The 18,577-nt window shown below is 35.1% G+C and overlaps 1 protein-coding gene and 1 long non-coding RNA gene across 4 annotated transcripts in view; one reads left to right on the plus strand and one right to left on the minus strand.

Annotated features, from left to right (window-relative positions):
- The window catches only part of LOC150096891 (uncharacterized), a 125,290-nt gene extending 112,278 nt beyond the window's left edge, over positions 1-13,012 (plus strand). For 2 of the 3 annotated variants that reach the window (XR_016549779.1, XM_090407805.1), the window contains exon 3: positions 12,866-13,012. Coding sequence is in view for 2 of the 3 variants with exons in the window: in XM_090407805.1 (XP_090263931.1) it covers positions 12,866-12,909 (44 nt within the window). In the remaining variant the exon portion in view is untranslated. Of the gene's footprint in view, positions 1-10,108; positions 10,238-12,865 lie in introns of those variants that run through there. The other variant, XM_090407804.1, reaches the window with a different exon arrangement.
- On the minus strand, positions 9,504-12,673 carry LOC150096893 (uncharacterized). Its single transcript, XR_016549780.1, has 3 exons — positions 12,269-12,673; positions 10,692-10,794; positions 9,504-10,231 (listed from the first exon to the last, which is right to left on the minus strand). It is a non-coding gene; the product is annotated as an uncharacterized LOC150096893 (long non-coding RNA).
- Positions 13,013-18,577: the final 5,565 nt, after the last annotated feature.

Raw genomic sequence — 18,577 nt, forward strand, 5'->3', positions numbered from 1 at the left:
ATGGGCTTTGCATTATGGGAGATACTAAGACAAGAGCGAAGCTCTCATCACTACAACAAGTATTGATGAGCGCTTGGTCCACCTTTACCATGAGTTGCCTCAGTCCTGAAGATACTTCAGGCACAAACTTTGTTTGCTTACACTTGGTTAAAGGATTAAACTAAATTTATTATAGTATAACCAAGTGGGAAAAAACTTCCATTATGGTTACATATTATTGCAATGAACTTATGTTACACTAAAGATAATATTTCTTTATTGTAACATTAAAGAAATATTATCTTTAATGGTTTATGAATGTTACTTTACTAATTAGGGATTCTTAACACTAAGGAACAATAAAATCAAGCATATAATTATGTTCAGCATGTGCAGTTCCCCCCCCCCCCCATCCCCCAAATTGTTCAAATCAAGTTGTAAAAAGACCTAATAAGATTTTTTGGGGTAAAACCACTTCAGGAGTATGATTTACTTTGCACTAAAATCTTTTTTTTTTCTTTTTTAATTCTTGAATCTAAATTAATAGTTTGGTTTTTCATTTCATGGTGCATTATTGTCTGAAGGAAGACCTAGGTTCAAATCTAGTCACCGACTAGAGGAACATTTTATAAAACCATTTTTGACTGTTTTCCGAGTTAGTCAATCTCTGGCATGGGCAAGTGGGATTTTTATCCAAGAAATTATGTTTTTTTGTCCCATAAACTCAAGAAAATTGAGAGTAAAACCCACACTATCTCAGACAATAAACATATATGTTTAGGATTAGTGACCATGAGATGATGGCACTTGACAGTCACCTCTCTTCGCCGGATAGTCTTGGGCCAGCTATCTCCAGTTGTCCTCTGGTGGAGATTGAACTGCCTCCTTAGTCTCCAAAAGTTAGAGATAAAATGGCCCAGCTATCCCTCCTCCCACACACAAAGGAATCAAAGCTGTTAGAGGGTTTTTTTTAATAATAATGAAAACTGGATTTAAAACCACCTACTTGGATGCAAACTCATTTATAAGGGCATGTGAAAGCAAGTTCTTTTATAAAAAGTGGCAGAGGTTAAGCTGAGAGAGAGAGACAATTAGATGTGATGTCTTAGCGCAACCCAATAAACGTAGGTTTCAATTTTATTTTTGTTTGAACTTATTTATAAAAAAATTAAAAAGTCATGAAATTTGAAGAAGAGGTGGTTGGTTTTACAGGGCATCGTTGCCCTTTATAAATCATCCAAAAAAATATGAATTTAAATTGCCTATTTTAATATTAGATATATTATTTTAAAAATTATTTATGCTGAAAATCTTGAAGTTTGTCGAATGAATGTATTTTTCAAAATCTTAAATGGCGGAATTGAAAGGGAAAAAAAAAGGGGCAGAAATGCATTAAAGCTAATTAAGAACATAACAGCAGCGACAAAGTGTATATACCCCGAGTGGAAAAAAAAAATTTGAATTAAATGCATGATTACTGATATGAAAAAAGAACTGTAGATGAAAAATAGGTCATATAGAGTTTGAGGTGGGAAACAGTTGTGAGGAGAGAAAGTGACTAGTATAGTAGGAAGGTAAAATTAGGATACGAGAGGAGACTAGCACTGCGTTAAAGGGACAATCTTCTCTCATATCCTAATTTTACCTTCCTACTATACTAGTCACTTTCTCTCCTTACAACTGTTTCCCACCTCAAAGAAGGAATTGTTTAGGATGAATGGTCTTGCTAGATAGAACAGGTGATCGAGTGACCAAGGTGAATGATATAGTAGTAGAGCTGTTCAGTGAGTTTCATTCTAACGAAGGAATCATAGTCCAAACGGGGATAGAGAGGTTGAAGGAATAGAAGCAAGTGAAGTGGATATATTTTAAATACTAAATACTTTGTAGGTCAGCAAAGCCGGTGGTACTTGATGAAATTTCTCCATGTATCATAAGGTAATGTGCTAAAGACTAACAGCTCCATTCTCTCAGCTGTTTAAAGCCTTGAGCTAGAATAGTCCTTAGGTGGCAAAGGAGGGTGAGGTAGTGTATCTGCATAAGGGTGATAGGAGAATGGGGCTTGCATACAAACTTGGGCAGATGAGAATAATATCTGTCATGGTCAGCATGGATTTAAGGACCCCTCAGTAATCTGGTTAACTTTAATAATAAGGTAACAAGAGTGGTGGATGAGGGAAATGTTTGCAATGTAATTTTTTCAGATTTTGCAAAAGAATTTGATAGAGTAACACATGAAAAATTATATTTAAACTGCGACGTATGGGTTTGGATATTAAGTTGTTGGGATGGATTGGCAATTTTCTCTCTGATAACTATCCAAGGGTTAAGTACAGAAACTCAATATCAGGTACTGGGAAGCTAATCAGGTTCCACACAGCTCTGTGCTAGGAGATCATTACTTTTCAACATTCATATTGATGGTATTGTTACCAGAATTCAGGAAGATATTTGCTGATGATTTGAAGCTGGAGAAGGTATTTGGGTGAAGTCATGATATGTTGCCACTTCAGGAGATTGAATAAGCTGAAAATGTTTCCAGATAAATGGGGATGTTGATTTAATATTGCTGAGTGTAAGGTTTTGAATTTCAGGATTGCCAGATGGGACACTACATAGTATACACTGCTGAAAGTGGAAGAAGCACGAGATCTTGGGGTTATGGTGGATCGAAATTTGCATAGGCAGTAAACATATCAGACAATTGCTACATCAGGATCATTCATCAAAAAAAGATAAACTGGTAGTGATTCCATTGTATTAGGCTGTGATCTGTATCACTCTGCTGAAATCTTGTCACCAGGATTTGAAGGAGATGAAGACACTTCAGAGAGGGTTTAGAGGTGGTTGAGAAAATTATGTCAGAATTGTGGAATGTTAACTATAAGGATAGATTGAATTCATGAAATCTCCAGAGATGGCCTGTGTAGCTTAGTGGAAGTAGTACTTGCATCCTCTGAGCTAGGCCCCAAAGATAGGCTTAAGTTTAAGCCTATCTTTGGGGCCTAGGCGGAACTTTATCTAAGCTTACATTCGACCAGTTCCCGAGTTAGTCGATCTCTGGCATGGGCAAGCGAGTTTTTTCTCCTCAGGATTTTCGTTCCATAAACACAAGGAAATCGACCTTCGAACGCACATTTCAGACAGTAACACATCCTGTTAGGGTTGGTTATCAAGAGATATGAACACTTGTTTTCCTGTCTATTCATCAGTTGTCGCTTATAATCAGCGATAGTCATCGACCAGCTATCTCTGATTGGCTACTGGTGGAGACTGAACTGCCCACTCATTCTCCAAAAGATAGGGTTAAAGGGCCTTGCCTACTCCCTATGAGGGAAGAAAGGCATTAGCTGATTAATCACCAGAGCTTGGTAGATGACAAAGGTGTGATATGATTGAGAGGTTTAAGCTTTGAGAGTGAATACGAAAGAGATTTATCAGCTGGAACATAAGGATGGAGCAAGCACTAGAAGATATGTTTGGAAATGGCACTAAGGAACGATAAGGGGGAAAGGCATATTTATTTTTTATGTGAAAGAGTGGTCAGTGAGTGGAATGCAGTGGCTGATTGTGTTGTGCGTGCTAAGACGGTGAATGAAATATGAAAAATATGTTGTAGACAAAAATGTTTTTTATGATAAGTCTGTAGACTTTTGTTATATATAAATATCACACACACGCACTGCTTAAAAGAAGTCTACCGACATTGTCCCATGGGCAAGGTGCATTATGCCATGCAATGAGTCACATGTAGCCAGAATAAATTGGAGGGATATGACACTCAAGTCGCCTCTTTTAAATTCTGACAGAGTTTAAAAGAGGCGTTGTGATAGGATGGCATGTTGCAGGTCTCTCTCTGTTCTAGAAATCTTGCCATCTCAGGTCAACAATGCCGAACGCAACCGAAGGATAATAGATAAAACTGCCATTTGCCGGCCAACATGTTGACTGTGGAGTTCCGGGCATCAACTGGAACACGAATCTCGACAAATACATTCAAATCCAAGGCTCAAATCAACATGGATTTCCATCGTAGAACCATAATATGCAAGCCCATCCCATTACCCAAACCAACATGCAGCCTAATCTTTAGTAGTGCAAAGATGATGTGGAAGCTTAGAAAGCTATGTGTGAGAGTGATGAATCACACTATGCCCTCTACTGAGCAGACGGATGGGTGTGGCGATACCGGCAAATGTCTCTTACCAGAGTGCGTAACCCCAGCCATGAAATTCAGATGTAGCAGCATAATGGTATGGTCCTATTTGTTTCCTACTTTGGCCTCGGGCCTCTGTTTTTGTCATGAACATTGAACTCCGAGAAGTATCTGAATATTCTGGACATTGCAATCTTCCTACTTTCTACAGAGCTGACCATTGTCTCTTTCAGCAAGACAATGCACCATGTTTTAAGGCTGTTGTCGTAAATGGAGAGTTTGTGGAAATTAACGTCACCACAGTTGACTGGCTCCACGGATTCCTGATTTCAACCCTATTGAGCATCTGCAAGATAAACTGGAGCATCTGGTGAGGTCATGGGAAGCCTTCCCAATAGTCCAGGACCCCATTACATACCTACTGGAAGAATAGTCCAAAATTCATCTTAAGCTTGTGCAAAGTAGAAAAGTATGCATATAGGATTGCTGCAATCATTGCGAAAGGAGGTCCTAAATCTTATATTAAAGTGGATGGCTGCTTCTCACACTATATAATGCTCATTGTGACCTGTGGATGTGAAATTGCAAGTCATTCTATCAAGCAGTTTGTTTTATACAGCTGTGTGAAGCAAAAGTCCATATCCCTTGAAATGGATAAAATTGAGTATTGTGCGGGTATAAAATTCTTTGTAAAAGAAAGTTTAACGCCATAAGAAATTCATTTGAAGTTCATAAAAATTTATGGGAACTCTTCTACTTCGTTGGCCGAAATAGCCTTGAAGATGATCCACAGGAAGAACGTCCGAAAAGTGTCACAACACCAGAAATCACTGATCAAGTGCACGATATGGTATTGAATGACCGGCGAGTCAAAGTGCATGAAATTGCTGAGACTATAGGCATTTCAAATGAACGTGTAGGCAGGGCCGACAGAAGCGGGCATGCAGAGCATGCGGGCGCCGCTACGAAGGGGGCGCCGCCGGGACAGGGTTCGTAAGTTCATTTTTAAGAAACAATTTTTATCATAAAAAAACAAAAAGTTCTTAGAATGATCAATATTAAAATAAATAAGGCCAGATACACCGAATAAAAATTAAAAAAATTGTATATTGCTGCCTCTTTGATCAGCCGGCTATTTACAATTTTGTAGCGAGAGCAGGCTAAATGCTTACTTGCAGAATGTTGTGTCTACTGCAGTCTATCTAAAGTGCAACGGTGAACGGTTTTTATGCGCAGAAACGAATTTTCGTACAAAACATTTGTTGCTAGTTAACCAGTCATATGGTACATCTCAGTAGGTTACTGACAGTAGCGCAGTGCAGACTATTATTTCGCCTCTGTGTCGCGTGTAATAATTTCTTGTGGGTATAAAATAGAAATTAAAAAAAAAAAGTTATCAGGTGCACAAAATCGTAAGCGTCATGCTGCGAAAGAAGCACCTATTAAGAAACAAACTGGGGCTCTTAATAAATTTGATAAAATATTAAAATATTCTGATGCTGATTGTAACTAACTCGATACATCAGAAATCAGAGTTGAAGAACCGTGCACATCATCCAGTTTGCATGAAAGTACTGTTGAAACTATTGAACAAGATAGCAAGACGGATGATTTAAGTGAAAAACAGATGATTTAGTTGTAGTTGACCACAAAACTAACACATTGCTGGTGTCTGTAAATTTAGATCCAGGTGAATGGGGAAATATTGATGAAAAATTACGAGTTGTTTTAATTGAAATGGGGCCTGTTCAAAAGAAAAATATAATATATCCCTTTTGTTGTAAACTTTTCGCACCTACTGAATCAAGCAGTCCTGTAGAAGGTTATAACGATTGGAGAAATGTAAGTACAACTTTGCATAGACACGAGACTAGTTTAACTCACATGACAAATTTCTTAGAATGGAAGGAACTTGATAAAAATTTAAAAAACAAAATTACTATTGATTGCCAGACTCAAAGTATGTATGAAATGGAAAAGAAACATTGGACGAGTGTTTTAGAACGCTTGGTTGAAATTATAAAATTCCTTGGTAGCCAAAATTTAGCTTTTCGCGGATTATCTGATAAATTATATTAAAGGAATAACGGCAATTTTTTAAAATTAGTCGAACTGTTTGCGAAGTTTGATCCCGTTATGGAAAATCATGTTGAAAGAGCCCTACAAAAATAACAGAGTACACTATTTGAGTAAAGATAGTCAAAATGAAATATTGGAAACTTTAAGTAACGCAATCAGGGATACAATTTTATTATAAATTCGAAAATCTAAATATTATTCCATAATTTTAGACTGCACATCTAATGCAAGTAAAACAGAACAAATGACCATTATTATTCGCTTTGTTTCCTGTGACAATGGAATTGTCAAGATCAGGGAAAATTAGGTTTTGCAGATATATCAAATTAGACAGGACGTAGTTTATGTGCAACAATAATGGAACAACTCAAAAAATAGAACATTCTCATTGAAGACATGCGAGGTCAAGGGTGTGAAAATAGGGCAAGTATGAAAGGGGAAAACTATGTGCTCCAAAATTTGCTTTTGAACAAAAATCCTCGAGCGTTTTAGGTGCCATGTGCTGCCCATACTCTAAATTTAATCATTAACGATGCAGCCAAAGTGAATGCAGATACAAATCGTTTCTTTGCAATTATTCAAGAAATATACAATTTCTTTTCATTCTCTTACAAACGTTGGGCAATCCTTTTAAAGTTCGTAAAAAAATTAACATCGAAACAGCCATCAGAAACGCGATGGGAAAGAAAAATTAATGCAATCTTCCCTCTATTATATCAATTAGGAGAAATTTACGATGCACTTTTTGAAATTTTAAATAATGAAAATTTAATAAAGAAACTCAGCATGAAGCATAAACATTATGCGCTAAAATAAAGGACTACAAATTTATTTGCTCTCTTATAACTTGGCATGATTTGCTTAACAATAAACCCTGTGAGTAAAATGCTTCAAGACAAAAATATGAACATTACACTTGCTTTAGAATCTATCGAAAATTTAAAAATATTCTTACAAGAATATCGATCAGATACAAATTTTTAAAGAAGTTCTAAAAACGGCAAAAGAACTGAGTGAAGAGGTGGATGGAGGACAAGAATTTAAAACTGGTATGAAAGTTCGACGACGAAAGAAGACACGACAATTTGACTACAAGCATCATTGACGAAACGCCACAATCACCAGAAGATAAATTTACAGTGGATGTGTTTTATACACTTGTAGACGTTTCAACGTGTTCGTTAATAGAACGTTTTGAACAACTAAAAACATATAATGATTATTTCCATTTCTTGTATAGATTACTACAAATTAATAACGAAGATTTACGAAAAAATTTGTGACGATTTAAAGATTCTCTTGAAAGACGGTGACAATAAAGACGTATAAATACAATAGAACTATATGACGAGTTATGTACTTTCCGGGATATTTTTCGGAAGGATAATTTAAATATTCAAAACCCTTTCCATATTCTTAATTTTATTTTGTCCAATAATTCATCTTTCCCTAACTTTTCGATTGCTTTAAGAATACTATTAACCTTATTTTTGTTATACTATTTGTATAACAAAAATATATTATACGGACGTCTGAGTATTGTCTGTTATTATGCTGTAAAATCGCTGTACATTTCAAAATATATAGATAATATATGCATTATTATCACTAATATAAATAAATAAATGAAATAAAATAATTTTCTCAGAGGAGGAAATTAAAAATATGAAATAACAAATGAGTTTATTTCTCTATAAGTGATGCAGAACATAATTACAATATTCACTTTAAAAATTGTACCTTTCTTGAGATTAAATTGATGCATTGTAACATAAATAATCTTCTTACATTCAAAATAATTTAAAGTGGGCTCATTTATATTTATTTTTTGTCATTCATATCATCTACAGTTTATTTTATTTTGAGAAATTCTACAAAATATTATATTCCAGTGAATAAGGTATACAAAAAGACAAAAAATACGAATGAGTTAAATGCTTTAAATCGTTGGTAAAAACATGAATAATTCTATTTATAATATGTAAACTATTTAAAATAGTTCATAAGAAAGATTCCGGTAATTGGAGACTACATGTTTATTAAGCTAAATTACAATAAAAAACAAACCCGACAAGTTTCGTAAGTCGTTTGACTTACATCTTGAGGGGTTAAAGGTAACGAAAAGTTTAAACACAAGAAATGAGAAATTACAAAAAATAGTTCATTCTATGCAGTTGTGGCCGTCTAACTGTTATTAAAATGAATATCCGAATGTAGATTCAGTGCAATGCTAAGTTTGAACAATGCTGGATGCTGTCACGTTCTGTTGTTCACGATCACATTGTCCGAGGTCTGACTTGGGTATATTTTTTATCAATGATGACCAAACTTGGTGTAGAATTAGACCCTAGTTTTTGTTACACTGCGTGGGAAGTCTAAGCATGTTTGCAGCTTCCTTAAATTTCCTTATGTATCAAATTTTTTCAATGTAAGACATGTTTGCTTTTTGCCAGAGTGTATTATGGCCGGTGGAAGTTGTATGGTATGCTAGGCCTGATTTGTGTTCTCTTCTTTTTTATAATTCTTTTTGGTTTTCGTTCATGCGAATTTCTCCTGATCTTCCCGTCTGGCCTACATAGCAGATACTACAGGAACAATGAATTTTATGTACAGCTGTTTTTTTTTTAAAGGATGATGTATATTTCTACGGCTGGAAAAAATTTCAAGATATCTACATCCCCCATATACCTCTACATCATCCTTTAAAAAAAACAGGTGTTTATAAAATTCATTGTTCCTGTGGCATCTGCTATGTAGGCCAGACGAGAAGATCAGGGGTAATTCGCATGAACGAACACCAAAAAGACTTACAAAAAAGTATACAAATCAGGCCTAGTATACCATACAACTTCCACTGGCCAGAATGTACTCTGGCAAAAAACAAACATGTCTTACATTGAAAAAAAATTGTTACATAAGGAAATTTAAGCTGCAAACATGCTTAGATTTCCAACGCAATGCAACAAAAACCAGGGTCTAATTCTACACCAAGTTTGGTCATCATTGATAAAAAATATATCCAAGTCAGACCTCGGATAATGTGAACGTGACAGCATTCATCATGAAGGTTATTTTCTTGATCATAAATTAGTAAATAATAATATTTTTTGGTTTACCGATCAAGTGTTGATCAATTTTTTAGCATCCAGCATTGTTCAAACTTAGCATTGCACTGAATCTACATTCGGATATTCACTTTAATAACAGTTAGACTGTATAGAATTAACTATTTTGTGTAATTTCTCATTTCTTGTGTTTAAACTTTTCGTTACCTTTGATCCCTCAAGATGTAAGTCAAACGACTTACGAAACTTGTCGGGTTTGGTTTTTATTGTCATTTAGCTTAAACATGTGGTCCAATTACCGGAATCTTTCTTATGAACTACTAAACCACAGAAACCTTCGCATACCATTTAAAATAGTGGTTCTGTGCATTTATCTGCGTGAATACGTGGAATACCAAAATTCTCTCTGTATATTATCATGTTATGACAACAGAAAGCAGATATTTGAACTTGAATTCACTTCCTAGCTGTTTTACGACATAAAAATCTGTCTATAAAATTATCTAGGAAATGTTTCGGTGTGTGAATATGTCACCTTTTTACGATTTTAAACGAAGAGTTCCATTAGATATGTATAGAATATTCTAAAATGTACTTCGGGTTTTAAGTACAAACTATTTTTAGAAGCACAAGTACTTTTAAAACACAAGAAAAAGTACCTATTATGATTTTTATTTTACAATTACTGAAATTGTACAACTACAACCAAAGTATCATTAGATGAAGTCTTTAAAAGTACTTATTTCTTGTGCTTCTCATGATTTCCAGCACGTTGCAAAGAATGGTGCGTGTGAAATATTTAAATCAGTTCTTTTGTGTATTTGTCTAGGTGAATTCGTATATCAGACAGACAAGTTCTTATCATTATGTGGATAATATCCTTCTTATGAAGACAAAAGGCAGGAAAAATTGCAGATGAGGTCCTTTCACACCTAGTACAGTCTGTGAATATCTAAAAGGAAAAACACAAGTTTTTTTTTAAAAAAGTGCAAGTGCTTTTCAAGTACAATAACTGTTAATTATTTCTGCTGTATGACAGGAGAAGGGGGAAAAAAAAAACAGTACTGAACTTCGACGCCCGTTTTACTCCTAACGTGTATCGCAGTAGTTATTCAGTACTCTTTTTTGTGCCATACTGTAATAGGATATATTAAGTATTGATATTTAAAGTAATACTGGAAGCGATTTAAAATTAAAGCTCTTAAAACTAATTTCAAATACTTTTATGACACTTTTAATTACTTAATTTTAAAACCATCTAATGTAATCTTTATTTGGATTCTTAACGAATACTTTATTATTTAATATTTAAATAATATTATTTAAATATTATTTATTATTCTGATGTCTATTCCTTGTCTTTTGCCATATTAAGAATGTTACCAGTTAGGATGTTACGTGGATTCACTTACAGAGAAGCGAGTTTCTGTCATTACATCAGAAATATCCTCGTAACGAACATAGAAGGCAGATCTATCTAGATGAATTTACATCACAGATAACATGTACAGGGATCTGTAAATAAAAAAATAAAAATAAAAAATAAATAAACTAATTGGCTAAAACTTGCAGGTGTGTGTGTGTGTGTGTGTGTGTGTGTGTGTGTGTGTGTGTGTGTGTGTGTGTGTGTGTGTGTGTGTGTGTGATCGCTCATTTAATCATCATTTTTATGAAACAGTGTATCAAGGCTGGAGAGCTCCATGAGCCTCGTACATAGCAAGAAAGTTTTTTCAGCAGAAAAACCCTTCCAGTGTATGTACACTCCTGGCCAATTTGTCTAGTTGCTAGATTTTTTCATTCCCCAAACAAGCAAACTAGCCAAGAGAACAAATGTAATTTATACTTTCCACTGAAACGTTTATAATATCAATATTGAGTTTATGAGAATACAGCCTTCGGTATAAATAAATTATACCGAAGACTGTATAATTTATTTATATGTTTTTTCCATTACTTGAAAACAAACCTAACTTCGTTTTGCTATTTGCCAAAAGTATACTGCAGTAACAATTGAGATAGTTTTGATCACAGTAATTTTGTTATTATAACTGAATTCTTTTCTTTTTGAGAATGGTCAAAATGAAAAAAAAAAAAAAAAAATCCGGAATTATAGCACTCAAAACCAAATAAGATACCTAGAGTTATTAAAACATAAAACACACAAATAAAAAAAATTAAAAAATGCTTTCAAAAAACACATAGATTACTCGCAATAAAGTTGTAAATATTGACATCGAGGCTTTGTTTTTATTATCAAATGAATTTGTGTTTATTGGAATTTCATATTCCAAGTAAAATATTTTTATCATTTTAGTTTTTTCGCAAACGTTTTCTAACAAATAATGTTTAGCAAATAATTTAAAACTTAGCCCAAATTAGTCTATTCGATATTCGTATTTGATTATTATGAGTGTATATTTAATATAGGAATAACTTAGAGATAAATAACAATTGCATACATATATAACATGATAAATAGTATATAATTATAATTATAGTTAAATAATTAATTACAATTATAAGTGAAGGAGCATTGCAATTGTGTAATTATAATATATATATATAATTTATAATTAGCAATAATCCTTTAATCTTGTAATTTTATATTTTTATTGACGTTCTCTGTTTTTCCTTAACTTTGAACAGAGTACATATACAAGACTTACCAGTTTTCCAGAATGTCAACAAATCTCTTTAGAATAAATGCAAACAAGCAGACGACAAATAAGATCTATAATATTATTTGTGTGCTTGTATTGCCGTCTCTAAGGCAAATGTAAATATTGGGATTATTATCAGAATATTAGTTCAGTACTATACCGTTGATATTTGAACACAAACTAAACAAATTAAAGGTATCATTTATTGATATCATAAATAATCAGTTACCTCGTTTCGTGAATGGGTCTGGCAAAGCATGAAATTCTGAAGTAGTTTCTAATATAGGAGGGAATGGCAATTTAGATGTATTATAGTAAAACTAACTTACCCACAAGTTCGATGTTTCCCTGCGAGGAGCAAAATTTTTTCTGCTAGCAGCCCTGAGGAATGTTAACTGCAGTGCAGATACCAATGTCGGGGATATTAATAATGTTTTTACTTATTGAATAAATTATAATTGTCTGTTGTGCCAACTTCCTCATTGTTAACGAGATTATGTTATCGTTGTTATGGTAATCACTTTGTCTGACTTTCGTTCTAATTGCATTAAAAGGCTTTTTATGTTTGTTTTGTCATATTTCGATAACTTAAGTTTGAAGCTAACGAATTCACGTAATAGCTCTAAGCACGTTATGGCTAAAAAAAAATATCCGACACAGCAGGCTATGGCAAGCAGAACTTTATTTCTTTAAGTTGCCAAAATTAAAAATTATATATATTTTTTGAAAAAAAAGTACGTGTTACAACGGTTCATGAATGTCTAATTTTTTTTGCTATTTTAATGTACCATGGATGTCAGAATTTCAATATATTGTATTAGTACCGAGTGTATGTGTACATTTTCTTTTTCTATTTTCATTAATTATATATGTATATATTTTACATTTTTATTTATTTTTTACATAATTGTGAAACCCTGTTCTAGGAACCAAGTTGGAATTTTTTTCCCAAGCCACTTCAGATCACTGATAAGGGGGGTGGGGAGATCACAGCAAGCAATGAAATTAATCTCTCACCAAAGACAACAACAAAGGAGCGAGAATCGTACTCTCTAGTTGGAGCGGCTATACTATCTTCTCAGTTAAGCAATTATTTATTTATTATTATAATTTATTTAAATAAGTCTTTGTTTTATAGTTTAATATATCAATACATTTATAATACAAGTTATTATATTCGTTTTCGTCGTTATTTCTTCTCAAGTGACAGTGTTCAAGTTAAATTTCAATGCTCTGTAGTAACTATTAAGAAAAGAATGTTTTCTATTTAACTGTCTTTGTGCTAAACTTGCAATTGTAATCTAATATCGATTAGAAAGCGATCGGTGATAATTAAAAGTGCAATTGATGCTTGAATTTTGTTTCTGCTTAAAGTTTTCCCAAATTCAGAATTTCAGCATAAAGTTACCCACCAAACCTTCCACTTCACGGATGAATTGGAAATTGAATAATTTTCAATAATTGATTTCCAATTCATTGGAAAATAGAGATTTTGCTATCTTAAGGTTTGGCCTGACAGCTAATCGATCTGCAGGTTGGCATCCGAGACTAGATCTTGAAGACGAAACTTGTCTTTTAAAAACCGAAGGATGTCTTCGATTTTTAAAAGTCAACTTCATCACGTCTTTTAATCGGCCACTCAAGACAGATTTTCTCAGTAAAGTGAATGAAGTGATTTATTCTGCTTGCTGTTCTTTCAAGAAATGCAAAGTTAACTCACACTTATTTTAATTACAATTTTGATAATGGATACTTCAGATTCAAATTACAAAAGCTTCTTATTTTCAACAACATCCATATTCAAAATAATTCAAATTGCATTCCCAAGGGAAAATTGAAAAGTTTAAACGAGTTTGTTTCACTAGTGCCCTCTTAAATCAGATTGATCTTGCGAATAATTATTTCTAATAGTAAACACGTTTCTATGGGAATGAATTGTATCGCCATGTTAACATCACCACCATGCTATTATAAGATTGGAGAAATCTTTTTGCTGGCTTCCCAGAAAAAAGTGCAAATTGAATGGAAATTTCTCCTACTCTGTAAAGTTGATTTACATGTGAATTACACATGCATGCAAGTACGTATTGTTTTATGTCCCCCATAAACAACATACCTATCTGCAGGCCAAAGATAAGTCACCCTTTTAATGGAAGATTTCACGAAATCTTCTTTTAAAAGAGTAGGAAAACTAATGAGTGTAAGACTGAAAATGTTATGTAACTGTTTGATGATAGAATAGCCTTTATCATGGAAACATTCACGAGGAGAGAACGAATTCGATTTGCGTTCGATAGATTCGGAACCATCATATGTGTGCAAAGATGTCTACACGTGTAAGGCATTAGAGAAGAACTGAGATCGGAAAATCATCCAACTGTGTCATGCAGACAGCATACAAAACTATACAAAAGAACATGCAGATAGATTAGTATGTCTGTACACGAATGCTACGAGTATCAGAAACAAAGGGGTGGAGTTCGTTGCGATCGCCAATATGTTGGGACCTCAGATTATATACCTTAGTGAGACATGGCTATCAGAATCAGAAATACTGACTGGCATCGAGTGTCAAGGGTACAGTAATTTTACGAAGGACAGAGAGGAGGAGGAGGAGTGCTGCTAATGATATTGGAGGACTTGAATCCAATTAGAGTGGAGACCTATAATTGCATTACAGCTGCTAACAATATTTCATATGGCAGTGAGTTTGAAGCGATCTCGTACGAGGTGGAATCTAACAAGATAAATTACTTACTGGGGGTGTTATTACAGATCTGCTGGATCGGTTGTTAGTGATGAAGAAATGTAACACAAATAGAAAAGTTGACCGCCGAATAAGGTAATCATAATGGGAGATTCTAATTACCCAAATATTAATCGGGTAGAGCAGTAGCAACTCAGGAGAAGAATGAAAATGCATTTATTGAGCTGTTGGGGGACAACTTCCTGCAGCAGCATGTGATAGGAAAAACTCCAGGTCAAAGAGTGTTAGATTTGATTAAAGTGTCAAAGGGCGTTTCGGTTAAAGCCGTGTAACTACTCAGCCTCTGGTTGGCAACAGTGATCATGTGGTACTTACTTGGGAAGTGACTAAGTTTATGAATATTGCATTCAGAAAGGGTTACATGCTGAACTACAAAGCAGGAAACTATAACCAACTGAGGAGTATTCTGAGTTCAGTGGAATGGGATCGGTGGCTGGATGGGAAGAATATCAACAGTGCATGGGAAGCATTTAAACAAGATTTAAATGATGCGATATCAGAGTGTGTCCCGTTTGAAGAATAAACAGGGTAAGAATAAAATGGATGTGTAAATTTATTAAGCAAGAGATTCGTAAGAAGAGGATGATGTGAAAAGATTACAATGTGCATAAGGATGATATCCGTTAAGAAAAGTATAAGCAGCATGCTAGAATAGTCACAACTGTTGTACGAAAAGCAAAGTATGAGTATGAAATGAAACTGGCTCTGCATGGTAAGACAACTGACAAGAATTATGTCGATATGATCCAAGTAAAAAAAAAAAGTAGTGAATATGAAAGAATAACTGTTCTAAATGCAAGTGGCTTGAGGGTTACAGGTGGAGAAGAGGATGTTCAACTAATGAGCGCCCATTCAGTTAAAAGCTATCAATCTCGCCACGCAACATTGAACTCACTGCTACTTCTTCACTGGATGAAGAACTCAGGTGTATGACGACGAAGTATTAGAGCTGCTGCACAAACTGAATAAGAATTCACCAATAGGACCAATCGAAAATCATCACATCTGCTAAAAGAGTGTTCAACTGTACTATTCCTTTGACCAGGCTGTTTTATATGAGTCCCAGACAGGGAGGATTCCGCAGGATTGGATAGAAGTTATTCTAATTCTATTGCACAAGGGTGGTTCAAACACCGATGTATACAACTATCAACCGATTAGTATCTCAGGGTGGTGGTGAAGATTTTGGAAAAATTGGATGCGGTTTGCATTCTGAAAGGAGTGGACAGTGAATCTCTTCTTTGCAATGAGAAACATGGGTTTACTAAGACAAAGTGATGGTTTTACAAATTGCTCACATTCAATAACAATGTTACCATTGACCTGCACAAGGGGAATGGATACTACATGACACTTTTGGATTTTGCTAAGATTTTGACAGAATACAGAATGACAGACTGCTGCATAAATTGAATATTATGGGTTTGGTTTATAAAATATTAGCGTGATAAGTGGATGGCTGTGCGACAGATATCAAAACGGGGTATATATGGAAAATGATTCTTCAAGTTTCGGGAATCCGAAACCTTTTGGTTCGAGAATTCAGACAAGTGCAGAAGTGGGCGACCACCTCGGGACTTTTCCAGTAGACGTTCGAGCGATTAACTACGCTACGCTATTCATCCCTATGAGGACCTACAGCTCTGGTAGCGTTAATTTGCTATCGCTACAAATATCCAAAGAAAATAGACTTCGATTCTGGTTGGTGGGAGTTAGGATATTTTTCAGGAGTTGATTCCGAGTTCGGGACTTGGTTGGTGACGCGCGAGTGCCAGTCAGCCATCCCAGCATATTATCTGGAGCAGAAGACCTACTTGTGATATCTGTAATCAGCCCATCATATCCAGCAAGAAATATCACTGCGTCAGCGTTCCAGCAACAATGAACTTGAAACATTTTGGTTGTTCTGTCAGCAATCGTGCGTTCATCGCCGGAATTGCCTTTGGATTACATGGAACGTCTTCTGGAGCATAACGCTTATATAGACATAGGATACACTGGGACAGAGAAGTCCAACTGTTTAACCCTTGTACCTTCAGCCCATGACATTGAGTTTTCCCTGCACGATAGGTCATCACATTCTTTGACCATCCTTGAAGAGTGGAGATCCCAAGGTATCTTCTTCACCTCCTATTTACTTCCGAAAACTTTATACTTCCGAGGTATTTCCACAATTTTGTGCTCGGAAGAACGTATGTTTCGGTACCATTCCGAATGCATCCGGCGGTTCTCCCTGACGTGAGAGAACCGCTCCACCTACTTCCTGACACCCCAGTGCCATATTTTCATGCTAGGGTGAAGGATGTAGAGCTTGGTATTCCATCACTTCGCTGGTTTATTCCGCGACTGCGTTCATCCGTTTATCAGAGCTTGAAGCTTCCTCCTCGCTCATCTGCAAGAGGCTTTCCCCTAGTTCTATTATTGAAGATGATTAGAGCCGCAGTAGGGGATGGACCCCTGTATCAAGGCTCCCAGAGCGTGACAGCATCGGCAGAGCATAAGAGATGGGAAGCTCTACTTCATCGGTCTGTAGAAGGCGCTTCCTTTTGAGCATCTTACAAGGGGAGCCCTCAACGTCAGTGGATTAGAGATGGTACGCGATTACTGTCAGGATATAAGTACGTTGACCTTATTAGGGTGTCCGGACCATCGTGATGAAAATTCATCGCGAGGAAAAATCATCGCAAGGAAAATTCATCGCGGATAATATTTGATAAAAATGTAATACGCTAGAAAATTAAAGTGATATTGCATTTACTCATTTACCAGGCATAGGGCCATCCACCTTATCCTTGTATAACGGTAGCGGTTATAACGAATAGAAACCCTCGACATCGCGAAGGTAACACAGGGAAATATCTATGAATTATTTATTTACATTTTAGTTAGATTTTGATAATATTTTTATTCTTATACAGTGAAAGTAATATTTTATTGATCGGTGAGTTCCTAATTTCTGTTTCGTTTTAAAAGGGTATAAATATTCTTTCTTACTTCGATACTATAGGTTCTGTTGATGGAATGTTAATATTTACAAAATTACAACCGCAACCGTTATATAAGGATACGGTGGTTGGCCCTATTTGTCTCAGTGTATCCTATGTCTATATAAGTGTTATGCTTTCAAGGCCCGTTTGCCTAATTGCGGGAGGAAAAACCTCAGATAAACTGGGCAGACTTCGACCAAGACCGGATAACTTGGTTGTGTTTGAGAAAGACCTTAAGCTCGTCACGTCAGAGATGGGATTTTTACTACCCAGGACACTCCATTCCCAGGCATATGGTTGAAGAGTAACCCAGCTACTGGGTTAACTGTGCGTACTAATACATGGATATATATAATAAAATTATATTTTTGAAATTTATTTTGCACTGCATTTACTTTTCATATATCGGTATCAATGCAATATCATTTCAATTTTCTAGCGAATAACAATTTCAGGGAATTTTTTCCACGATCAATAGTTCGCTCGTTGAAACTTTCCGTAATGAATTTTCCTTGCGATGAACGGTTCGTGAACCGTTCATAACAGAAAATATTCTCTCAACAGGTGCTGTACTTCCTGGAAGACAAAGAATAAACTCCACAGTATTAAAAAGTCTAGGCGTTTTCACTGATTTCTGAGAGCCCTCTTAGTATAATACAAAAGAATAAGAGCCATAGCTAAAAGAGAAGTCAGAAAAAGACAGAGAGAATCCATGGAACAAATTTGTTTCTAATTTACAACATGATTTATATAAAATAAGACCCAATGTATATAAGAGTTTGAATCATATAAGCACAGATACTAAAGAAAACATACAATTAAACACCAAATTGAAATTAGAACTTCTAAATTCTATACAGAATTGGGGACAAACAAATATTAAA

Source organism: Typopeltis vanoorti, chromosome 18 (genome assembly GCF_054136105.1).
Source record: "Typopeltis vanoorti isolate ZY-2024b chromosome 18, IOZ_Tvanoo_1.0, whole genome shotgun sequence".
Taxonomy (NCBI): domain Eukaryota; kingdom Metazoa; phylum Arthropoda; class Arachnida; order Uropygi; family Thelyphonidae; genus Typopeltis; species Typopeltis vanoorti.